The sequence below is a fragment of the Salvelinus fontinalis genome, chromosome 6 (genome assembly GCF_029448725.1).
Source record: "Salvelinus fontinalis isolate EN_2023a chromosome 6, ASM2944872v1, whole genome shotgun sequence".
NCBI classification, from domain to species: Eukaryota; Metazoa; Chordata; class Actinopteri; order Salmoniformes; family Salmonidae; genus Salvelinus; species Salvelinus fontinalis.
This window is the reverse complement of record NC_074670.1, coordinates 20773132-20789624: the sequence shown is the minus strand read 5'-3', so window position 1 is coordinate 20789624 and position 16493 is coordinate 20773132. Positions and strand designations below refer to the sequence as shown.

The 16493-nt window shown below is 44.2% G+C and overlaps 1 protein-coding gene across 1 annotated transcript in view; it reads left to right on the top strand.

Annotated features, from left to right (window-relative positions):
* The window catches only part of LOC129857328 (glutamate receptor ionotropic, kainate 2-like), a gene marked incomplete in the record, with an annotated part of 311711 nt that overhangs the window by 290871 nt on the left and 4347 nt on the right, over nt 1–16493 (top strand). The window contains 1 exon segment of the mRNA XM_055925459.1: nt 11748–12001. Coding sequence (XP_055781434.1) covers nt 11748–12001 — 254 coding nt within the window.

Below are 16493 nucleotides of genomic sequence, written 5' to 3'. Positions count from 1 at the left end.
CTTTAATGTGTGTGTATGGAAGTCCTCCTTGGAGAGGTCATTAAGTGGAGTCATGCACAGTAGCGTATCAAACATCTGTCACAGGTTTGTTTATGCGACTCGCGCCACTCGGCCGCTTGTGATTAAACTGTTACTTCCTCTGCTCCATACGTCCATAATCTCAGGAGGCTTTGTCTCTGCCCTCCTTCCTTCCCTCGTCTATCTCTCTCTCTGTCTCTCTCTCCCCTGCCTATCTCTCTTTGCCCCCCTTCTCTCTCTCTCTCTCTCTCTCTCTCTCTCTCTCTCTCTCTCTCTCTCTCTCTCTCTCTCTCTCTCTCTCTTTCTTCCTCATTCTCTTTCTCTTTCTCTTTGCTATCAATTTTCATTTTATTTCATTAGGCCTTCTTAATCTCTTACAGTATTAGGGAAGTGTATATTTTGCATGTCATCAGGCTGGCGTTTCGTGCCGTGCAGTGCGGGGAAGTTGTCGCGATGGTGGGTCGTTTAGCTCCGGATCATAAACGACAGAGAACATCTCTGTAAGAGCTGAATGGAATGCTGGGAAATGGGACATCTCCGAGGGCGTGACCCGCCTTCTGTTTGGGCAGTGACCTTCCTGTCCTAGTCCTGTATATCAAAAAGAGAGAGCGAGCGAGAGAGAGAGAGAAAGAGGGAGGAGAGAGAGGAGAGGGATATGGGGTATGAGGACAAATGGAGAAAATATGACAGACCTGGCTGGGGCGGAATGAAGATGTCAGTCTAGAAGAGTCTGTGAACTACAGTTTACCAGAAAGTATATGAGAGCACAATCAAGCACAGGGTGGAATATGTTTGCGGAAATGTTTTGATAATAACAGTATTCTCCAGGCATTTAGAGGTAATTGCAGGCCCTGAAAGAAATCATTTAAAATATTTACACACATCCATTTACTCTCTTTTATATTTCCCCCTGATCGACATGACATGCAAAACAAATCTGGAGCTGTATTACAAAGAAGGAAAACAAATTCTTAGAACAGGGCTAAAAATACAACATGTACTTGAGCGTGCCAGGAACATTTTCCATGCTGTTTTGTGGAGACACAATACATTAGAGATTGGTGTGCTATTACTCGCTTTGATCTGACAGATTACAGCTATGTGTCTTATTCTGGATTCACGACGGTCTGTCAGTTCCCTCTCCTATGTTTCTTCTGTTGGAGAATTGAGGCTCTACATTTATGGCTACCCCATGCTGAGAGGGCCTGTTTTCAGCGCTTCACATTTACATATTCTGTTTATCGCTGAGAAACACAACGGCGCTCAACTTTCTCCTCCATCTCTCACCCAGTAAGACTTTAACAGAAAGAGAATACTTCATTTCCATTTTCTAACCGCTTCTTCACCCGTCACCTCATTGGAAGAAACAAGAGAATACACGGTATACATTAACCACAACACAAAGATTCTGTGGACTCTATAGCAATCTCAGGCTACTGCCAACACATTTCCATGTTGGTTAACTTGAACTATTTTATTACATTTTTTCAAGAAAAGTTGCAATACCTTTGCACACATTGGAGTAAGCCACAATTCAAATCAAGCTGGGAATTCATCAAATGACATACATGTTGTAGTTTGGGTAGCTTACACTTGTCATCCTCCTTCACATTGTGAGAGGGTATGCAGAAATCATTATCTAAAGACAGTTGGACCACATCCACGTGATTTCACTGTCCATTTAGTTGTTATGGAGGATTATGAAGCAGACAATGACATTCTAGATTCTACTGAAATGCCATGTTCCACTGCCCTGCAGAATATTTATGTTTGGCCTCTGCAGCAGTGCTGTTCAATTGATAGAATTGAATGATTCAACCAGCCATAAACTAAGCCAGCACAATGTGATATCATGCTGGAGCTTTGCTGGATCAGAAAATCCTCATATTAATTTCTTCCGATTCTGGGTTCTCTGGGGTTTCTCATTTTGTTTTGCTACCGTAGACCTGGCTCTGGCTGGTATTTCAGGCCTGCATTTTCCTTAGTTTCCTCAGTCCTAGGGCTGCAGGTAGAGAGTGAGTGATCTGACACACACAGGGCTAGCTACAGTAGTGAGTGATATGACACACACAGGGCTAGCTACAGTAGTGAGTGATATGACACACACAGGGCTAGCTACAGTAGTGAGTGATATGACACACAGGGCTAGCTACAGTAGTGAGTGATATGACACACAGGGCTAGCTACAGTAGTGAGTGATCTGACACACAGGGCTAGCTACAGTAGTGAGTGATCTGACACACACAGGGCTAGCTGCAGTAGTGAGTGATATGACACACACAGGGCTAGCTACAGTAGTGAGTGATCTGACACACACAGGGCTAGCTACAGTAGTGGGTGATATGACACACACAGGGCTAGCTACAGTAGTGAGTGATATGACACACACAGGGCTAGCTACAGTAGTGAGTGATATGACACACACAGGGCTAGCTACAGTAGTGAGTGATATGACACACACAGGGCTAGCTACAGTAGTGAGTGATGTGACACACAGGGCTAGCTACAGTAGTGAGTGATATGACACACAGGGCTAGCTACAGTAGTGAGTGATCTGACACACAGGGCTAGCTACAGTAGTGAGTGATCTGACACACACAGGGCTAGCTACAGTAGTGAGTGATGTGACACACACAGGGCTAGCTACAGTAGTGAGTGATATGACACACACAGGGCTAGCTACAGTAGTGGGTGATATGACACACACAGGGCTAGCTACAGTAGTGAGTGATATGACACACACAGGGCTAGCTACAGTAGTGAGTTATATGACACACACAGGGCTAGCTACAGTAGTGAGTGATATGACACACAGGGCTAGCTACAGTAGTGCGTGATCTGACACACAGGGCTAGCTACAGTAGTGAGTGATCTGACACACACAGGGCTAGCTACAGTAGTGAGTGATATGACACACACAGGGCTAGCTACAGTAGTGAGTGATCTGACACACACAGGGCTAGCTACAGTAGTGAGTGATCTGACACACACAGGGCTAGCTACAGTAGTGAGTGATCTGACACACACCGGGCTAGCTACAGTAGTGAGTGATATGACACACACAGGGCTAGCTGCAGTAGTGAGTGATCTGACACACACAGGGCTAGTTACAGTAGTGAGTGATATGACACACACAGGGCTAGTTACAGTAGTGAGTGATATGACACACACAGGGCTAGCTACAGTAGTGAGTGATATGACACACACAGGGCTAGCTACAGTAGTGAGTGATCTGACAAACACAGGGCTAGCTACAGTAGCTGTTGTATGAATGTGACCCCTGAAGATACATATATTTAGATGGAAATGAATTATACGAGAGTTAGTGCTGCGTGTTTCACATTAGTTATCACCATGGGGATAGATGTTTTGAAACATGTACGCTGGGCTCTGCCTGTCTGTTGTAGATCTGATAAAAAAGAGAGCGAGACACACACACAAAGCCTTGAGCTGGCGATGAAGGACATAACACATCTAAAAGTATTCAAAGGTGGCATGGTGATCGCAGCACCACTGTTCTCCGCTCTTCAGGCATAGCAACAGCACAGTGAGGAAGTGTTACTATGGAGATTGTCAATCACTGAGTGCCTTTTTGTCTGCCCAGCTCCTGCTGCTATAGTATTGGTCCTCATACATACTAACAAGTAGCATTGTATTGTTCCCTGCATGGCTGCTTCTCAACAAACATCCTTGATACTTAATATTCATCAGGCAATCTCCATGTGTTGTTCTCCCCTCAAGCTGACTATGATTCTGAAGAGCTGTTTTCCCCTGTCCTCAACACCAAGCTGGCTATAAATCTGAAGAGCTGTTTTCCCCTTTCCTCAACACCAAGCTGGCTATAATTCTGAAGAGCTGTTTTCCCCTGTCCTCAACACCAAGCTGGCTATAATTCTGAAGAGCTGTTTTCCCCTGTCCTCAACACCAAGCTGGCTATGATTCTGAAGAGCTGTTTTCCCCTGTCCTCAACACCAAGCTGGCTATAATTCTGAAGAGCTGTTTTCCCCTGTCCTCAACACCAAGCTGGCTATAATTCTGAAGAGTTGTTTTCCCCTCTCCTCAACACCAAGCTGGCTATAATTCTGAAGAGCTGTTTTCCCCTCTTAACATCAAGCTGGCTATAATTCTGAAGAGCTGTTTTCCCCTCTCCTCAACACCAAGCTGGCTATAATTCTGAAGAGCTGTTTTCCCCTCTCCTCAACACCAAGCTGGCTATAATTCTGAAGAGCTGTTTTCCCCTCTCCTCAACACCAAGTTGGCTATAATTCTGAAGAGCTGTTTTCCCCTCTCCTCAACACCAAGCTGGCTATAATTCTGAAGAGCTGTTTTCCCCTCTCCTCAACACCAAGCTGGCTATAATTCTGAAGAGTTGTTTTCCCCTCTCCTCAACACCAAGCTGGCTATAATTCTGAAGAGTTGTTTTCCCCTCTTAACACCAAGCTGGCTATAATTCTGAAGAGCTGTTTTCCACTCTCAACACCAAGCTGGCTATAATTCTGAAGAGCTGTTTTCCCCTCTCCTCAACACCAAGCTGGCTATAATTCTGAAGAGCTGTTTTCCCCTCTTAACACCAAGCTGGCTATAATTCTGAAGAGCTGTTTCCCCACTCCTCAACACAAGCTGGCTATAATTCTGAAGAGCTGTTTTCCCCTCTCCTCAACACAAGCTGGCTATAATTCTGAAGAGCTGTTTCCCCTCTCCTCAACACAAGCTGGCTATAATTCTGAAGAGCTGTTTTCCCCTCTCCTCAACACCAAGCTGACTATAATTCTGAAGAGCTGTTTTCCCCTCTCCTCAACACCAAGCTGGCTATAATTCTGAAGAGTTGTTTTCCCCTCTTAACACCAAGCTGGCTATAATTCTGAAGAGCTGTTTTCCCCTCTTAACACCAAGCTGGCTATAATTCTGAAGAGCTGTTTCCCCTCTCCTCAACACAAGCTGGCTATAATTCTGAAGAGCTGTTTTCCCCTCTCCTCAACACAAGCTGGCTATAATTCTGAAGAGCTGTTTCCCCTCTCCTCAACACAAGCTGGCTATAATTCTGAAGAGCTGTTTTCCCCTCTCCTCAACACAAGCTGGCTATAATTCTGAAGAGCTGTTTTCCCCTCTCCTCAACACAAGCTGGCTATAATTCTGAAGAGCTGTTTTCCCCTCTCCTCAACACCAAGCTGGCTATAAATCTGAAGAGTTGTTTTCCCCTCTTAACAATGAAGCTGGCTATAATTCTGAAGAGTTGTTTTCCCCTCTCCTCAACACAAAGCTGACTATAATTCTGAAGAGTTGTTTTCCCCTGTCCTCAACACCAAGCTGGCTATAATTCTGAAGAGCTGTTTTCCCCTCTCCTCAACACCAAGCTGGCTATAATTCTGAAGAGCTGTTTTCCCCTCTCCTCAACACCAAGCTGGCTATAGTTCTGAAGAGCTGTTTTCCCCTGTCTTCAACACCAAGCTGGCTATAATTCTGAAGAGCTGTTTTCCCCTCTCCTCAACACCAAGCTGGCTATAATTCTGAAGAGCTGTTTTCCCCTTTCCTCAACACCAAGCTGGCTATAATTCTGAAGAGCTGTTTTCCCCTCTCCTCAACACCAAGCTGGCTATAATTCTGAAGAGCTGTTTTCCTCTCTTCTCAACACCAAGCTGGCTATAATTCTGAAGAGCTGTTTTCCCCTCTCCTCAACACCAAGCTGGCTATAATTCTGAAGGGCTGTTTTCCCCTCTTCTCAACACCAAGCTGACTATAATTCTGAAGAGCAGTTTTCCCCTCTCAACACCAAGCTGGCTATTATTCTGAAGAGCTGTTTTCCCCTCTCCTCAACACCAAGCTGGCTATAATTCTGAAGAGCTGTTTTCCCCTCTCCTCAACACCAAGCTGGCTATAATTCTGAAGAGCTGTTTTCCCCTCTCCTCAACACCAAGCTGACTATAATTCTGAAGAGCTGTTTTCACTTTTCCTCAACACCAAGCTGACTATAATTCTGAAGAGCTGTTTTCCCCTCTACTCAACACCAAGTTGGCTATAATTCTGAAGAGCTGTTTTCCCCTTTCCTCAACACCAAGCTGGCTATAATTCTGAAGAGCTGTTTTCCCCTTTCCTCAACACCAAGCTGGCTATAATTCTGAAGAGCTGTTTTCCCCTTTCCTCAACATCAAGCTGGCTATAATTCTGAAGAGCTGTTTTCCCCTCTTCTCAACACCAAGCTGGCTATAATTCTGAAGAGCTGTTTTCCCCTCTACTCAACACCAAGCTGGCTATAATTCTGAAGAGCTGTTTTCCCCTTTCCTCAACATCAAGCTGGCTATAATTCTGAAGAGCTGTTTTCCCCTCTTCTCAACACCAAGCTGACTATAGTTCTGAAGAGCTGTTTTCCCCTCTCCTCAACACCAAGCTGGCTATAATTCTGAAGAGCTGTTTTCCCCTTTCCTCAACACCAAGCTGACTATCATTCTGAAGAGCTGTTTTCCCCTCTCCTCAACACCGAGCTGGCTATAATTCTGAAGAGCTGTTTTCCCCTCTCAACACCAAGCTGGCTATAATTCTGAAGAGTTGTTTTCCCCTGTCCTCAACACCAAGCTGGCTATAATTCTGAAGAGCTGTTTTCCCCTTTCCTCAACACCAAGCTGGCTATAATTCTGAAGAGCTGTTTTCCCCTCTCCTCAACACCAAGCTGGCAATAATTCTGAAGAGCTGTTTTCCCCTCTTCTCAACACCAAGCTGACTATAATTCTGAAGAGCTGTTTTCCTCTCTCCTCAACACCAAGCTGACTATAATTCTGAAGAGCTGTTTTCCCCTCTCCTCAACACCAAGCTGGCTATAATTCTGAAGAGCTGTTTTCCCCTCTCAACACCAAGCTGGCTATAATTCTGAAGAGTTGTTTTCCCCTGTCCTCAACACCAAGCTGGCTATAATTCTGAAGAGCTGTTTTCCCCTTTCCTCAACACCAAGCTGGCTATAATTCTGAAGAGCTGTTTTCCCCTCTCCTCAACACCAAGCTGGCAATAATTCTGAAGAGCTGTTTTCCCCTCTTCTCAACACCAAGCTGACTATAATTCTGAAGAGCTGTTTTCCCCTCTCCTCAACACCAAGCTGACTATAATTCTGAAGAGCTGTTCTCCCCTCTCCTCAACACCAAGCTGGCTATAATTCTGAAGAGCTGTTTTCCCCTCTCCTCAACACCGAGCTGGCTATAATTCTGAAGAGCTGTTTTCCCCTCTCCTCAACACCAAGCTGGCTATAATTCTGAAGAGTTGTTTTCCCCTCTTAACACCAAGCTGGCTATAATTCTGAAGAGCTGTTTTCCCCTCTCAACACCAAGCTGGCTATAATTCTGAAGAGCTGTTTCCCCTCTCCTCAACACAAGCTGGCTATAATTCTGAAGAGCTGTTTTCCCCTCTCCTCAACACCAAGCTGACTATAATTCTGAAGAGCTGTTTTCCTCTCTTCTCAACACCAATCTGGTTATAATTCTGAAGAGCTCTTTTCCCCTTTCCTCAACACCAAGCTGGCTATAATTCTGAAGAGTTGTTTTCCCCTCTCCTCAACACCAAGCTGGCTATAATTCTGAAGAGCTGTTTTCCCCTCTCCTCAACACCAAGCTGGCTATAATTCTGAAGAGTTGTTTTCCCCTTTCCTCAACACCAAGCTGGCTATAATTCTGAAAAGTTGTTTTCCCCTCTCCTCAACACCAAGCTGGCTATAATTCTGAAGAGCTGTTTTCCCCTCTTCTCAACACCAATCTGGCTATAATTCTGAAGAGCTGTTTTCCCCTCTCCTCAACACAAGCTGGCTATAATTCTGAAGAGCTGTTTTCCCCTCTCCTCAACACCAAGCTGGCTATAAATCTGAAGAGTTGTTTTCCCCTCTTAACAATCAAGCTGGCTATAATTCTGAAGAGTTGTTTTCCCCTCTCCTCAACACAAAGCTGACTATAATTCTGAAGAGTTGTTTTCCCCTGTCCTCAACACCAAGCTGGCTATAATTCTGAAGAGCTGTTTTCCCCTCTCCTCAACACCAAGCTGGCTATAATTCTGAAGAGCTGTTTTCCCCTCTCCTCAACACCAAGCTGGCTATAGTTCTGAAGAGCTGTTTTCCCCTGTCTTCAACACCAAGCTGGCTATAATTCTGAAGAGCTGTTTTCCCCTCTCCTCAACACCAAGCTGGCTATAATTCTGAAGAGTTGTTTTCCCCTCTTAACACCAAGCTGGCTATAATTCTGAAGAGCTGTTTTCCCCTCTCCTCAACACCAAGCTGGCTATAATTCTGAAGAGCTGTTTTCCCCTCTCCTCAACACCAAGCTGGCTATAATTCTGAAGAGCTGTTTTCACTTTTCCTCAACACCAAGCTGACTATAATTCTGAAGAGCTGTTTTCCCCTCTACTCAACACCAAGCTGGCTATAATTCTGAAGAGCTGTTTTCCCCTCTCAACACCAAGCTGGCTATAATTCTGAAGAGCAGTTTTCCCATCTCAACACCAAGCTGGCTATAATTCTGAAGAGTTGTTCTCCCCTCTTCTCAACACCAAGCTGGCTATAATTCTGAAAAGCAGTTTTTCCCCTCTCAACACCAAGCTGGCTATAATTCTGAAGAGCAGTTTTCCCCTCTCAACACCAAGCTGGCTATAATTCTGAAGAGTTGTTTTCCCCTCTCCTCAACACCAAGCTGGCTATAATTCTGAAGATCTGTTTTCCCCTTTCCTCAACACCAAGCTGGCTATAATTCTGAACAGTTGTTTTCCCCTTTCCTCAACACCAAGCTGGCTATAATTCTGAAGATTTGTTTTCCCCTCTTAACATCAAGCTGGCTATATTTCTGAAGAGCTGTTTTCCCCTCTCCTCAACACCAAGCTGGCTCTAATTCTGAAGAGCTGTTTTCCCCTCTCAACACCAAGCTGACTATAATCTGAAGAGCTGTTTTCCCCTCTCCTCAACACCAAGCTGGCTATAATTCTGATGAGCTGTTGTCCCCTCTCAACACCAAGCTGGCTATAATTCTGAAGAGTTGTTTTCCCCTGTCCTCAACACCAAGCTGGCTATAATTCTGAAGAGTTGTTTTCCCCTCTCCTCAACACCAAGCTGGCTATAATTCTGAAGAGCTGTTTTCCCCTCTCCTCAACACCAAGCTGGCTATAATTCTGAAGAGTTGTTTTCCCCTTTCCTCAACACCAAGCTGGCTATAATTCTGAAAAGTTGTTTTCCCCTCTCCTCAACACCAAGCTGGCTATAATTCTGAAGAGCTGTTTTCCCCTCTTCTCAACACCAATCTGGCTATAATTCTGAAGAGCTGTTTTCCCCTCTCCTCAACACAAGCTGGCTATAATTCTGAAGAGCTGTTTTCCCCTCTCCTCAACACCAAGCTGGCTATAAATCTGAAGAGTTGTTTTCCCCTCTTAACAATCAAGCTGGCTATAATTCTGAAGAGTTGTTTTCCCCTCTCCTCAACACAAAGCTGACTATAATTCTGAAGAGTTGTTTTCCCCTGTCCTCAACACCAAGCTGGCTATAATTCTGAAGAGCTGTTTTCCCCTCTCCTCAACACCAAGCTGGCTATAATTCTGAAGAGCTGTTTTCCCCTCTCCTCAACACCAAGCTGGCTATAGTTCTGAAGAGCTGTTTTCCCCTGTCTTCAACACCAAGCTGGCTATAATTCTGAAGAGCTGTTTTCCCCTCTCCTCAACACCAAGCTGGCTATAATTCTGAAGAGTTGTTTTCCCCTCTTAACACCAAGCTGGCTATAATTCTGAAGAGCTGTTTTCCCCTCTCCTCAACACCAAGCTGGCTATAATTCTGAAGAGCTGTTTTCCCCTCTCCTCAACACCAAGCTGGCTATAATTCTGAAGAGCTGTTTTCACTTTTCCTCAACACCAAGCTGACTATAATTCTGAAGAGCTGTTTTCCCCTCTACTCAACACCAAGCTGGCTATAATTCTGAAGAGCTGTTTTCCCCTCTCAACACCAAGCTGGCTATAATTCTGAAGAGCAGTTTTCCCATCTCAACACCAAGCTGGCTATAATTCTGAAGAGTTGTTCTCCCCTCTTCTCAACACCAAGCTGGCTATAATTCTGAAAAGCAGTTTTTCCCCTCTCAACACCAAGCTGGCTATAATTCTGAAGAGCAGTTTTCCCCTCTCAACACCAAGCTGGCTATAATTCTGAAGAGTTGTTTTCCCCTCTCCTCAACACCAAGCTGGCTATAATTCTGAAGATCTGTTTTCCCCTTTCCTCAACACCAAGCTGGCTATAATTCTGAACAGTTGTTTTCCCCTTTCCTCAACACCAAGCTGGCTATAATTCTGAAGATTTGTTTTCCCCTCTTAACATCAAGCTGGCTATATTTCTGAAGAGCTGTTTTCCCCTCTCCTCAACACCAAGCTGGCTCTAATTCTGAAGAGCTGTTTTCCCCTCTCAACACCAAGCTGACTATAATCTGAAGAGCTGTTTTCCCCTCTCCTCAACACCAAGCTGGCTATAATTCTGATGAGCTGTTGTCCCCTCTCAACACCAAGCTGGCTATAATTCTGAAGAGTTGTTTTCCCCTGTCCTCAACACCAAGCTGGCTATAATTCTAAAGAGCTGTTTTCCCCTGTCCTCAACACCAAGCTGGCTATAATTCTGAAGAGCTGTTTTCCCCTCTCCTCAACACCAAGCTGGCTATAATTCTGAAGAGCTGTTTTCCCCTCTACTCAACACCAAGCTGGCTATAATTCTGAAGAGCTGTTTTCCCCTCTCCTCAACACCAAGCTGACTATAATTCTGAAGAGCTGTTTTCCCCTCTCCTCAACACCAAGCTGACTATAATTCTGAAGAGCTGTTTTCCCCTCTCCTCAACACCAAGCTGACTATAATTCAGAAGAGCTGTTTTCCCCTCTCCTCAACACCAAGCTGGCTATAATTCTGAAGAGCTGTTTTCCTCTCTCCTCAACACAAAGCTGGCTATAGTTCTGAAGTATATGAGATAATAATAATGAAGTGTGATTGAGTTTTAAATATTTCAAGCAGCATTAACATCCTGATTATATGGGCCCCTAGCCACAGGGAGAGCTCTCCAGTCGGTTATATGAAAGGGGGTCGGGGAGATTTCAAGTGTTTTCACTTGGTTTCACCCTTCAGGTCTAATCAGAAGCCTCTGCGTGTGACGGGGTTTGATCTGGCCAGCAGGGAACATGAACACGCCAGCCCTGTTTACCTGACTGGTGCGGGGAGGCCTGGAGGCTGCCGGGAGTTTGAGGAATTATTCCCGGCACTGAGGAGATGCCGTGAACACGCATGCACACACACGTGCACGAGCGCACGCACACACACACACACACACAGGGGCAGACGGGAGCACTTCAAAGCAACACGATGGCAGCCAATTTATTTATTAAGCAAAACAAAACAATGCACACTAGAGACATTACCACTAATTAAGCATGGCAACCAGTTTTAATTATAGAAAAAAAAGGAGCAGATAAAAGGAGGTAAATTGCTGGTCCCTGGAATGTACTTCGGGTTTATTAGTGTATTGTTTGTGAAACCACTGTGGGAGCTGCATGGGAGAATCTATGGTGCATTCAGCACCAGCCAGAACACTGGTTGGGATGTTGGTACTACACACACACACACACACACACACACACACACACACACACACACACACACACACACGCACACGCACACGCACACGCACGCACGCACGCTCTTTCCTCCTAATTACTATCCATCTCAACCTCACCTGCCTTTTTTGGTCCCTCAGGCTCTCCGTACAGAGACAAGATTACCATAGCGATCCTGCAGCTGCAGGAAGAAGGAAAGCTGCACATGATGAAGGAGAAGTGGTGGAGGGGGAACGGTTGTCCGGAGGATGAGAAGAATAAGGAGGCCAGCGCTCTGGGGGTCCAGAACATCGGGGGCATCTTTATCGTCCTGGCGGCTGGACTCGTCTTGTCGGTGTTTGTGGCAGTCGGAGAGTTCATCTATAAATCCAAACAAAACGCACAACTGGAAAAGGTAAAGCAACATCCTTTCACGTATAGCCAGGTTGCAATGACAATGTGTCTGTGTGTGAATCTTATTATACAGAGATTTTCGACAAGGAGACCATTTTTCTACTTTTCTATTAGCTTTGTATTTTGGCCTAGCTTACATTTATTTTGTGGTTTACAAAGTATTAAATTTGTATCACATGTTTTTATTTCTGACACAAAAGGCACAACATGATGAAAAGTAGAGACATTTAGTCTCGTTGTATTTGCACTAAACCATCCCTCACCTCATACTCAATAAAGTGCACTTGATGTTTGGATACGGGTGGAGGGGACATTTACACGTGTTCAGTATTAACACTTATTTGAATGTACATGATGTACAAAAAGGACAGACAGACGGTAGCCATTTTAGTTACACTGAGATCACAAGGACAATTTTACATGATAGTCAGGTCAGCTCCTGAAACACTGATGTTTATGTAGATACAGTAATGCACCATATTCTTTAAGACACAGTAAGTATGGGTTCATTTTCTTGCCTTTATCCACTTAGCCCCAACGGCACCAAGGTGATAGGAAGCGTGAGGAGTTCTGCTGTCACCACGGACCCTCCAAGCAGCTACCTGTAGACTTTAACCACCAGCTCAAATGACCTCCAGAAAGACTCCAGAGACTCCAGTCATCTACATTTACCTTAAAATGCACAAATTGTACTTTTTTAACTTCAGATAGTTCCCGATTTGGGAAGTTTCCTGTCGGAAGAACTGGCAGCGATGTTATGGTCACAACGTTTGAATGAAAAGTTGCCATTGGTGCATGGTTGGGTGTATGTTTTCGAAAGGCGGCCCGAAAACTATAGGTGCACGGTTTCACACGATGGGATTGGAAGGTTGGCCCAAATGCATGATCCATAAGGCTGAAGTAAATGTCACCAGTCATACGCCTTGCCACTCTCGTCTTCATGTCACCCTCAACACACAGCCACAGCCTCTCCCAAAAAACGAATCCTTATTATCAGATACAAACTTTTGTACAGACTAGCCGAACTGAATCAAGCTATAATTGCAAACTCTGAAGGCTTGGTTTTGGAAACATATGTAAGCTTTCAGATATTATAACATACTAACTACTCTACTGAATAATCTCATATTGAAAGTGTAATGCTACAACAACACATCACTCATTGTCAACAGCATGTAAACCTGTTGATGATCCCCTTAATCCCATGTCCTTCCTGTCCTGTCTTGTCCTGTCCTGTCCTTCCTCTCTGGTTCTTCCTGTCCTTCCTGGGATTCCTGTCCTGTCCTTCCTGTCCTGTCCTTCCTGGGATTCCTGTCCTGTCCTTCCTGTCCTGTCCTTCCTGGGATTCCTGTCCTGTCCTTCCTGCCCTGTCCTTCCTGGGATTCCTGTCCTGTCCTTCCTGCCCTGTCCTTCATGTCCTGTCCTGTCCCATCCTGTCTTTCTTTTCCTGTCTAACACAGTGCTCTCTCACCCAACAACAGTCTCATAAATCTCAAACGCCAACCCCTACTTAGCTCTCCACAGGAGCCTGGTCTGCACCAAGAGCTTTCTTCTACACCCTCCATCGATCGCACAACGCAGTGATGCTGCTGCTGCTGCTGGGCCATAAGCCCCCATATCAATGATTCAGAGCATCTAGTCATGACGTGATGTTCACAGAGTCCTCTGTCAACGACAACACACACAGCACAGCACTACACCCACAGACCAGCCAGGGTAGACGGGAGGGGAGGTCCCCCATCAATAGGATGTCATTTAAAGAATGCTAAAGAACGATATGGCTAATAAAAACACATTAGGAAGTGAGTAGAGTAGGGAGTAATAGTCAGCTGAGTCAGAGAAAGAGAAGGAGAGTGATTCAATAGAAACCTCATCGTTTGATGTTGATCATGATCTCTTCCTGGTGTTCTTCAGCATGTCTTTGTGTCAGACACAGCATTTGAAGAAGATAAGTTTCACACTCTTATCAGCTCAGAACTAGGTGGAGGAGCGTGTCATACAGATAGCAGATATATCCAGACAGAGAATAGACCTCACTCACATATCTGTTTCAAGAATAATTGAGTAGTTGTCAGTTGTCAGTCCATTTAACATTTTATTGTCACACAACCTGTGCCTATATGCTACAATTATGTAAGTTGTGTACCTCAATATTTTAACATCCAATTGATAACCGACAAAGGTGTATATTGCTTTTCATAAATTCTCATAATCAATCTTTTTTTTTATGTCAGATGATCTGAGAAGCAATACATGGTTTATTCATCCAAAGCAAATATACATTCTCCAAGAGGTTTGAGTGTCACACAATCACAAAGTGTATTTTAGTATGTGTGGCCCATTGCTAATGTTTTAACTGTAAAACCTTGACACGATATGCAGTGTACCAAGTATTCCCATATCAATTCAATAATTAGTCACATTTGAAAATGCCTGATATTTTATTTAATTGCACAAGATCCTTTACTTGAATGTGTCGACAGTACAGGGTTGTATTTTCACCACGATGCTGAAAGTGTCAACTTGAACATGTTCTACTAAGCATCTCTTTGCTGGGTTTGTCATGCTTGATAGCACACACCCTGCAATTTGCATTTTTAAAAGTACCAGTCAGAAGTTTGGACACACCTACTCATTCAAGGGTTTTTCTTTATTTTTACTATTTTCTATATTGTAGAATAATAGTGAAGACATCAAAACTATGAAATCATGTAGTAACCCCAAAATATATTTTCTATTTTAGATTCTTCAAAGTAGCCACCCTTTGCCTTGATGACAGCTTTGCACACATTTGTTTAACACTTGTTTTGGTTACTACATGATTCCATATGTGTTATTTAACAGTTTTGATGTCTTCACTATTGTTCTACAATTTAGAAAATAGTAAAAATAAAGAAAACCGTGGGAATGAGTAGGTGTGTCCAACTGCTACTGTATTCTTTGTAAGAAAGGATAAAGATAAAAATAAAAATAGCAAGACATTTATTTAATGTTATGAACCATACACCTTATAATGTCAACATATGTTAATATTATTTGCCAAATCCAAAAATATATGTTGTAATGACATTAATTGTATGTTTATTTGAAATTATTTTAATTTACTTAACTCAAATTGTGATTCAAAATAATTAGGTTTTTAGTCTAATATTTTCCACTTGTTATTAACTTTAATAAAAGATTGCGAAATATTTGAAGTTTTAGTAGGCTTTTCATTCTGGTTCGCCCAATGAGGACTTTCTCTCATGAGTCCACACATTCCCATCGTCACAACATAGCTGGCTTTCAGAAAAATACCATGATCACCATGGTTGTCCACTTCCCTCTCTTCCCCCTCTTCCTTCTCCACCTCTTCCTCTCTCTCATCCCCCTCTTCCTTTTCTTCCTTCTCATTATCCTCCACCTCTCCCTCCTCCTCCTTCAGCTCCTCCTCATCTTCCTCCCATTTCTCCTCCTCCCCCTCCTCCTCCTCCTGCTCTTCCCTCTCCTCCTGCCTGCTGCTGAGGGTGCTGCAGAGTAACTTGGCTCTCCAGGGACAGGGATCACCAGCTGTGTGTGAGGAACCATCCAGCTCCCCGATTGCACGCACATACACATACACCACACACATACACACACACACACACACACACACACACACACACACACACACACACACACACACACACACACACACACACACACACACACACACACACACACACACACACACACACACACACACACACACACACACACACACACACAGGAATGTACGCATGCACTTTTATGTGCACACACACACTCACACACACACACCTGCTCGGACAGATGTGCACACACAGACACCCATTGACTTTACACAAAAAATAGTGACTATTCATCTCTTGCTTGCCCTCCATTACTCTATCATGCTATCATGGAGTGAGAGCTGGAGTGGGAGCTACTATGGTGTCTTTCCATCTCAGCATTTTATACCAAACCTGAAGAGCAGGTCTGGGGGTCTATAGATCCTTGTACGTGGTGGTACATACTGACTGGGCTGTACTGTACATGGGCAGCCTGCAAAATACCTACCAGTGCCTTCTTCCATTAATGGTAGTAAAAAAGCTTTAAGGCAGTAAAAGTGTTGGATTTATTATTTCTCCATCTCACCTCTTTAAGTGGATGTTTTCTTCCTGTCTTCCTCTGAGCCCAAAGTGCTCTGAGACCTGAGCCTGTTCAGCTCAGGATTGGCTCTGGTGGTGGGGAAAAGGGGTCGTAAAAACTCTGTAATTCAATGGCCACCACTAAGCAGCCACCATCAATCCAACTATGAGCCCAGCAGCCATGAGGCCATGATGGAGATGTGTCCCCTGAGTCAGGGAGGGTTTTCTTAGCCTGCCTGGGAAGCCAGTTGGGTGGAGTTTTACTTTTGGAACTTTTCTATTGGCACTAGATGGCCACTAAGCCCAAGGCTTCATGAGGGGAATGGTGTCTTAGGTAGAACATGCTATTCAATCTCTCTTTCCCAG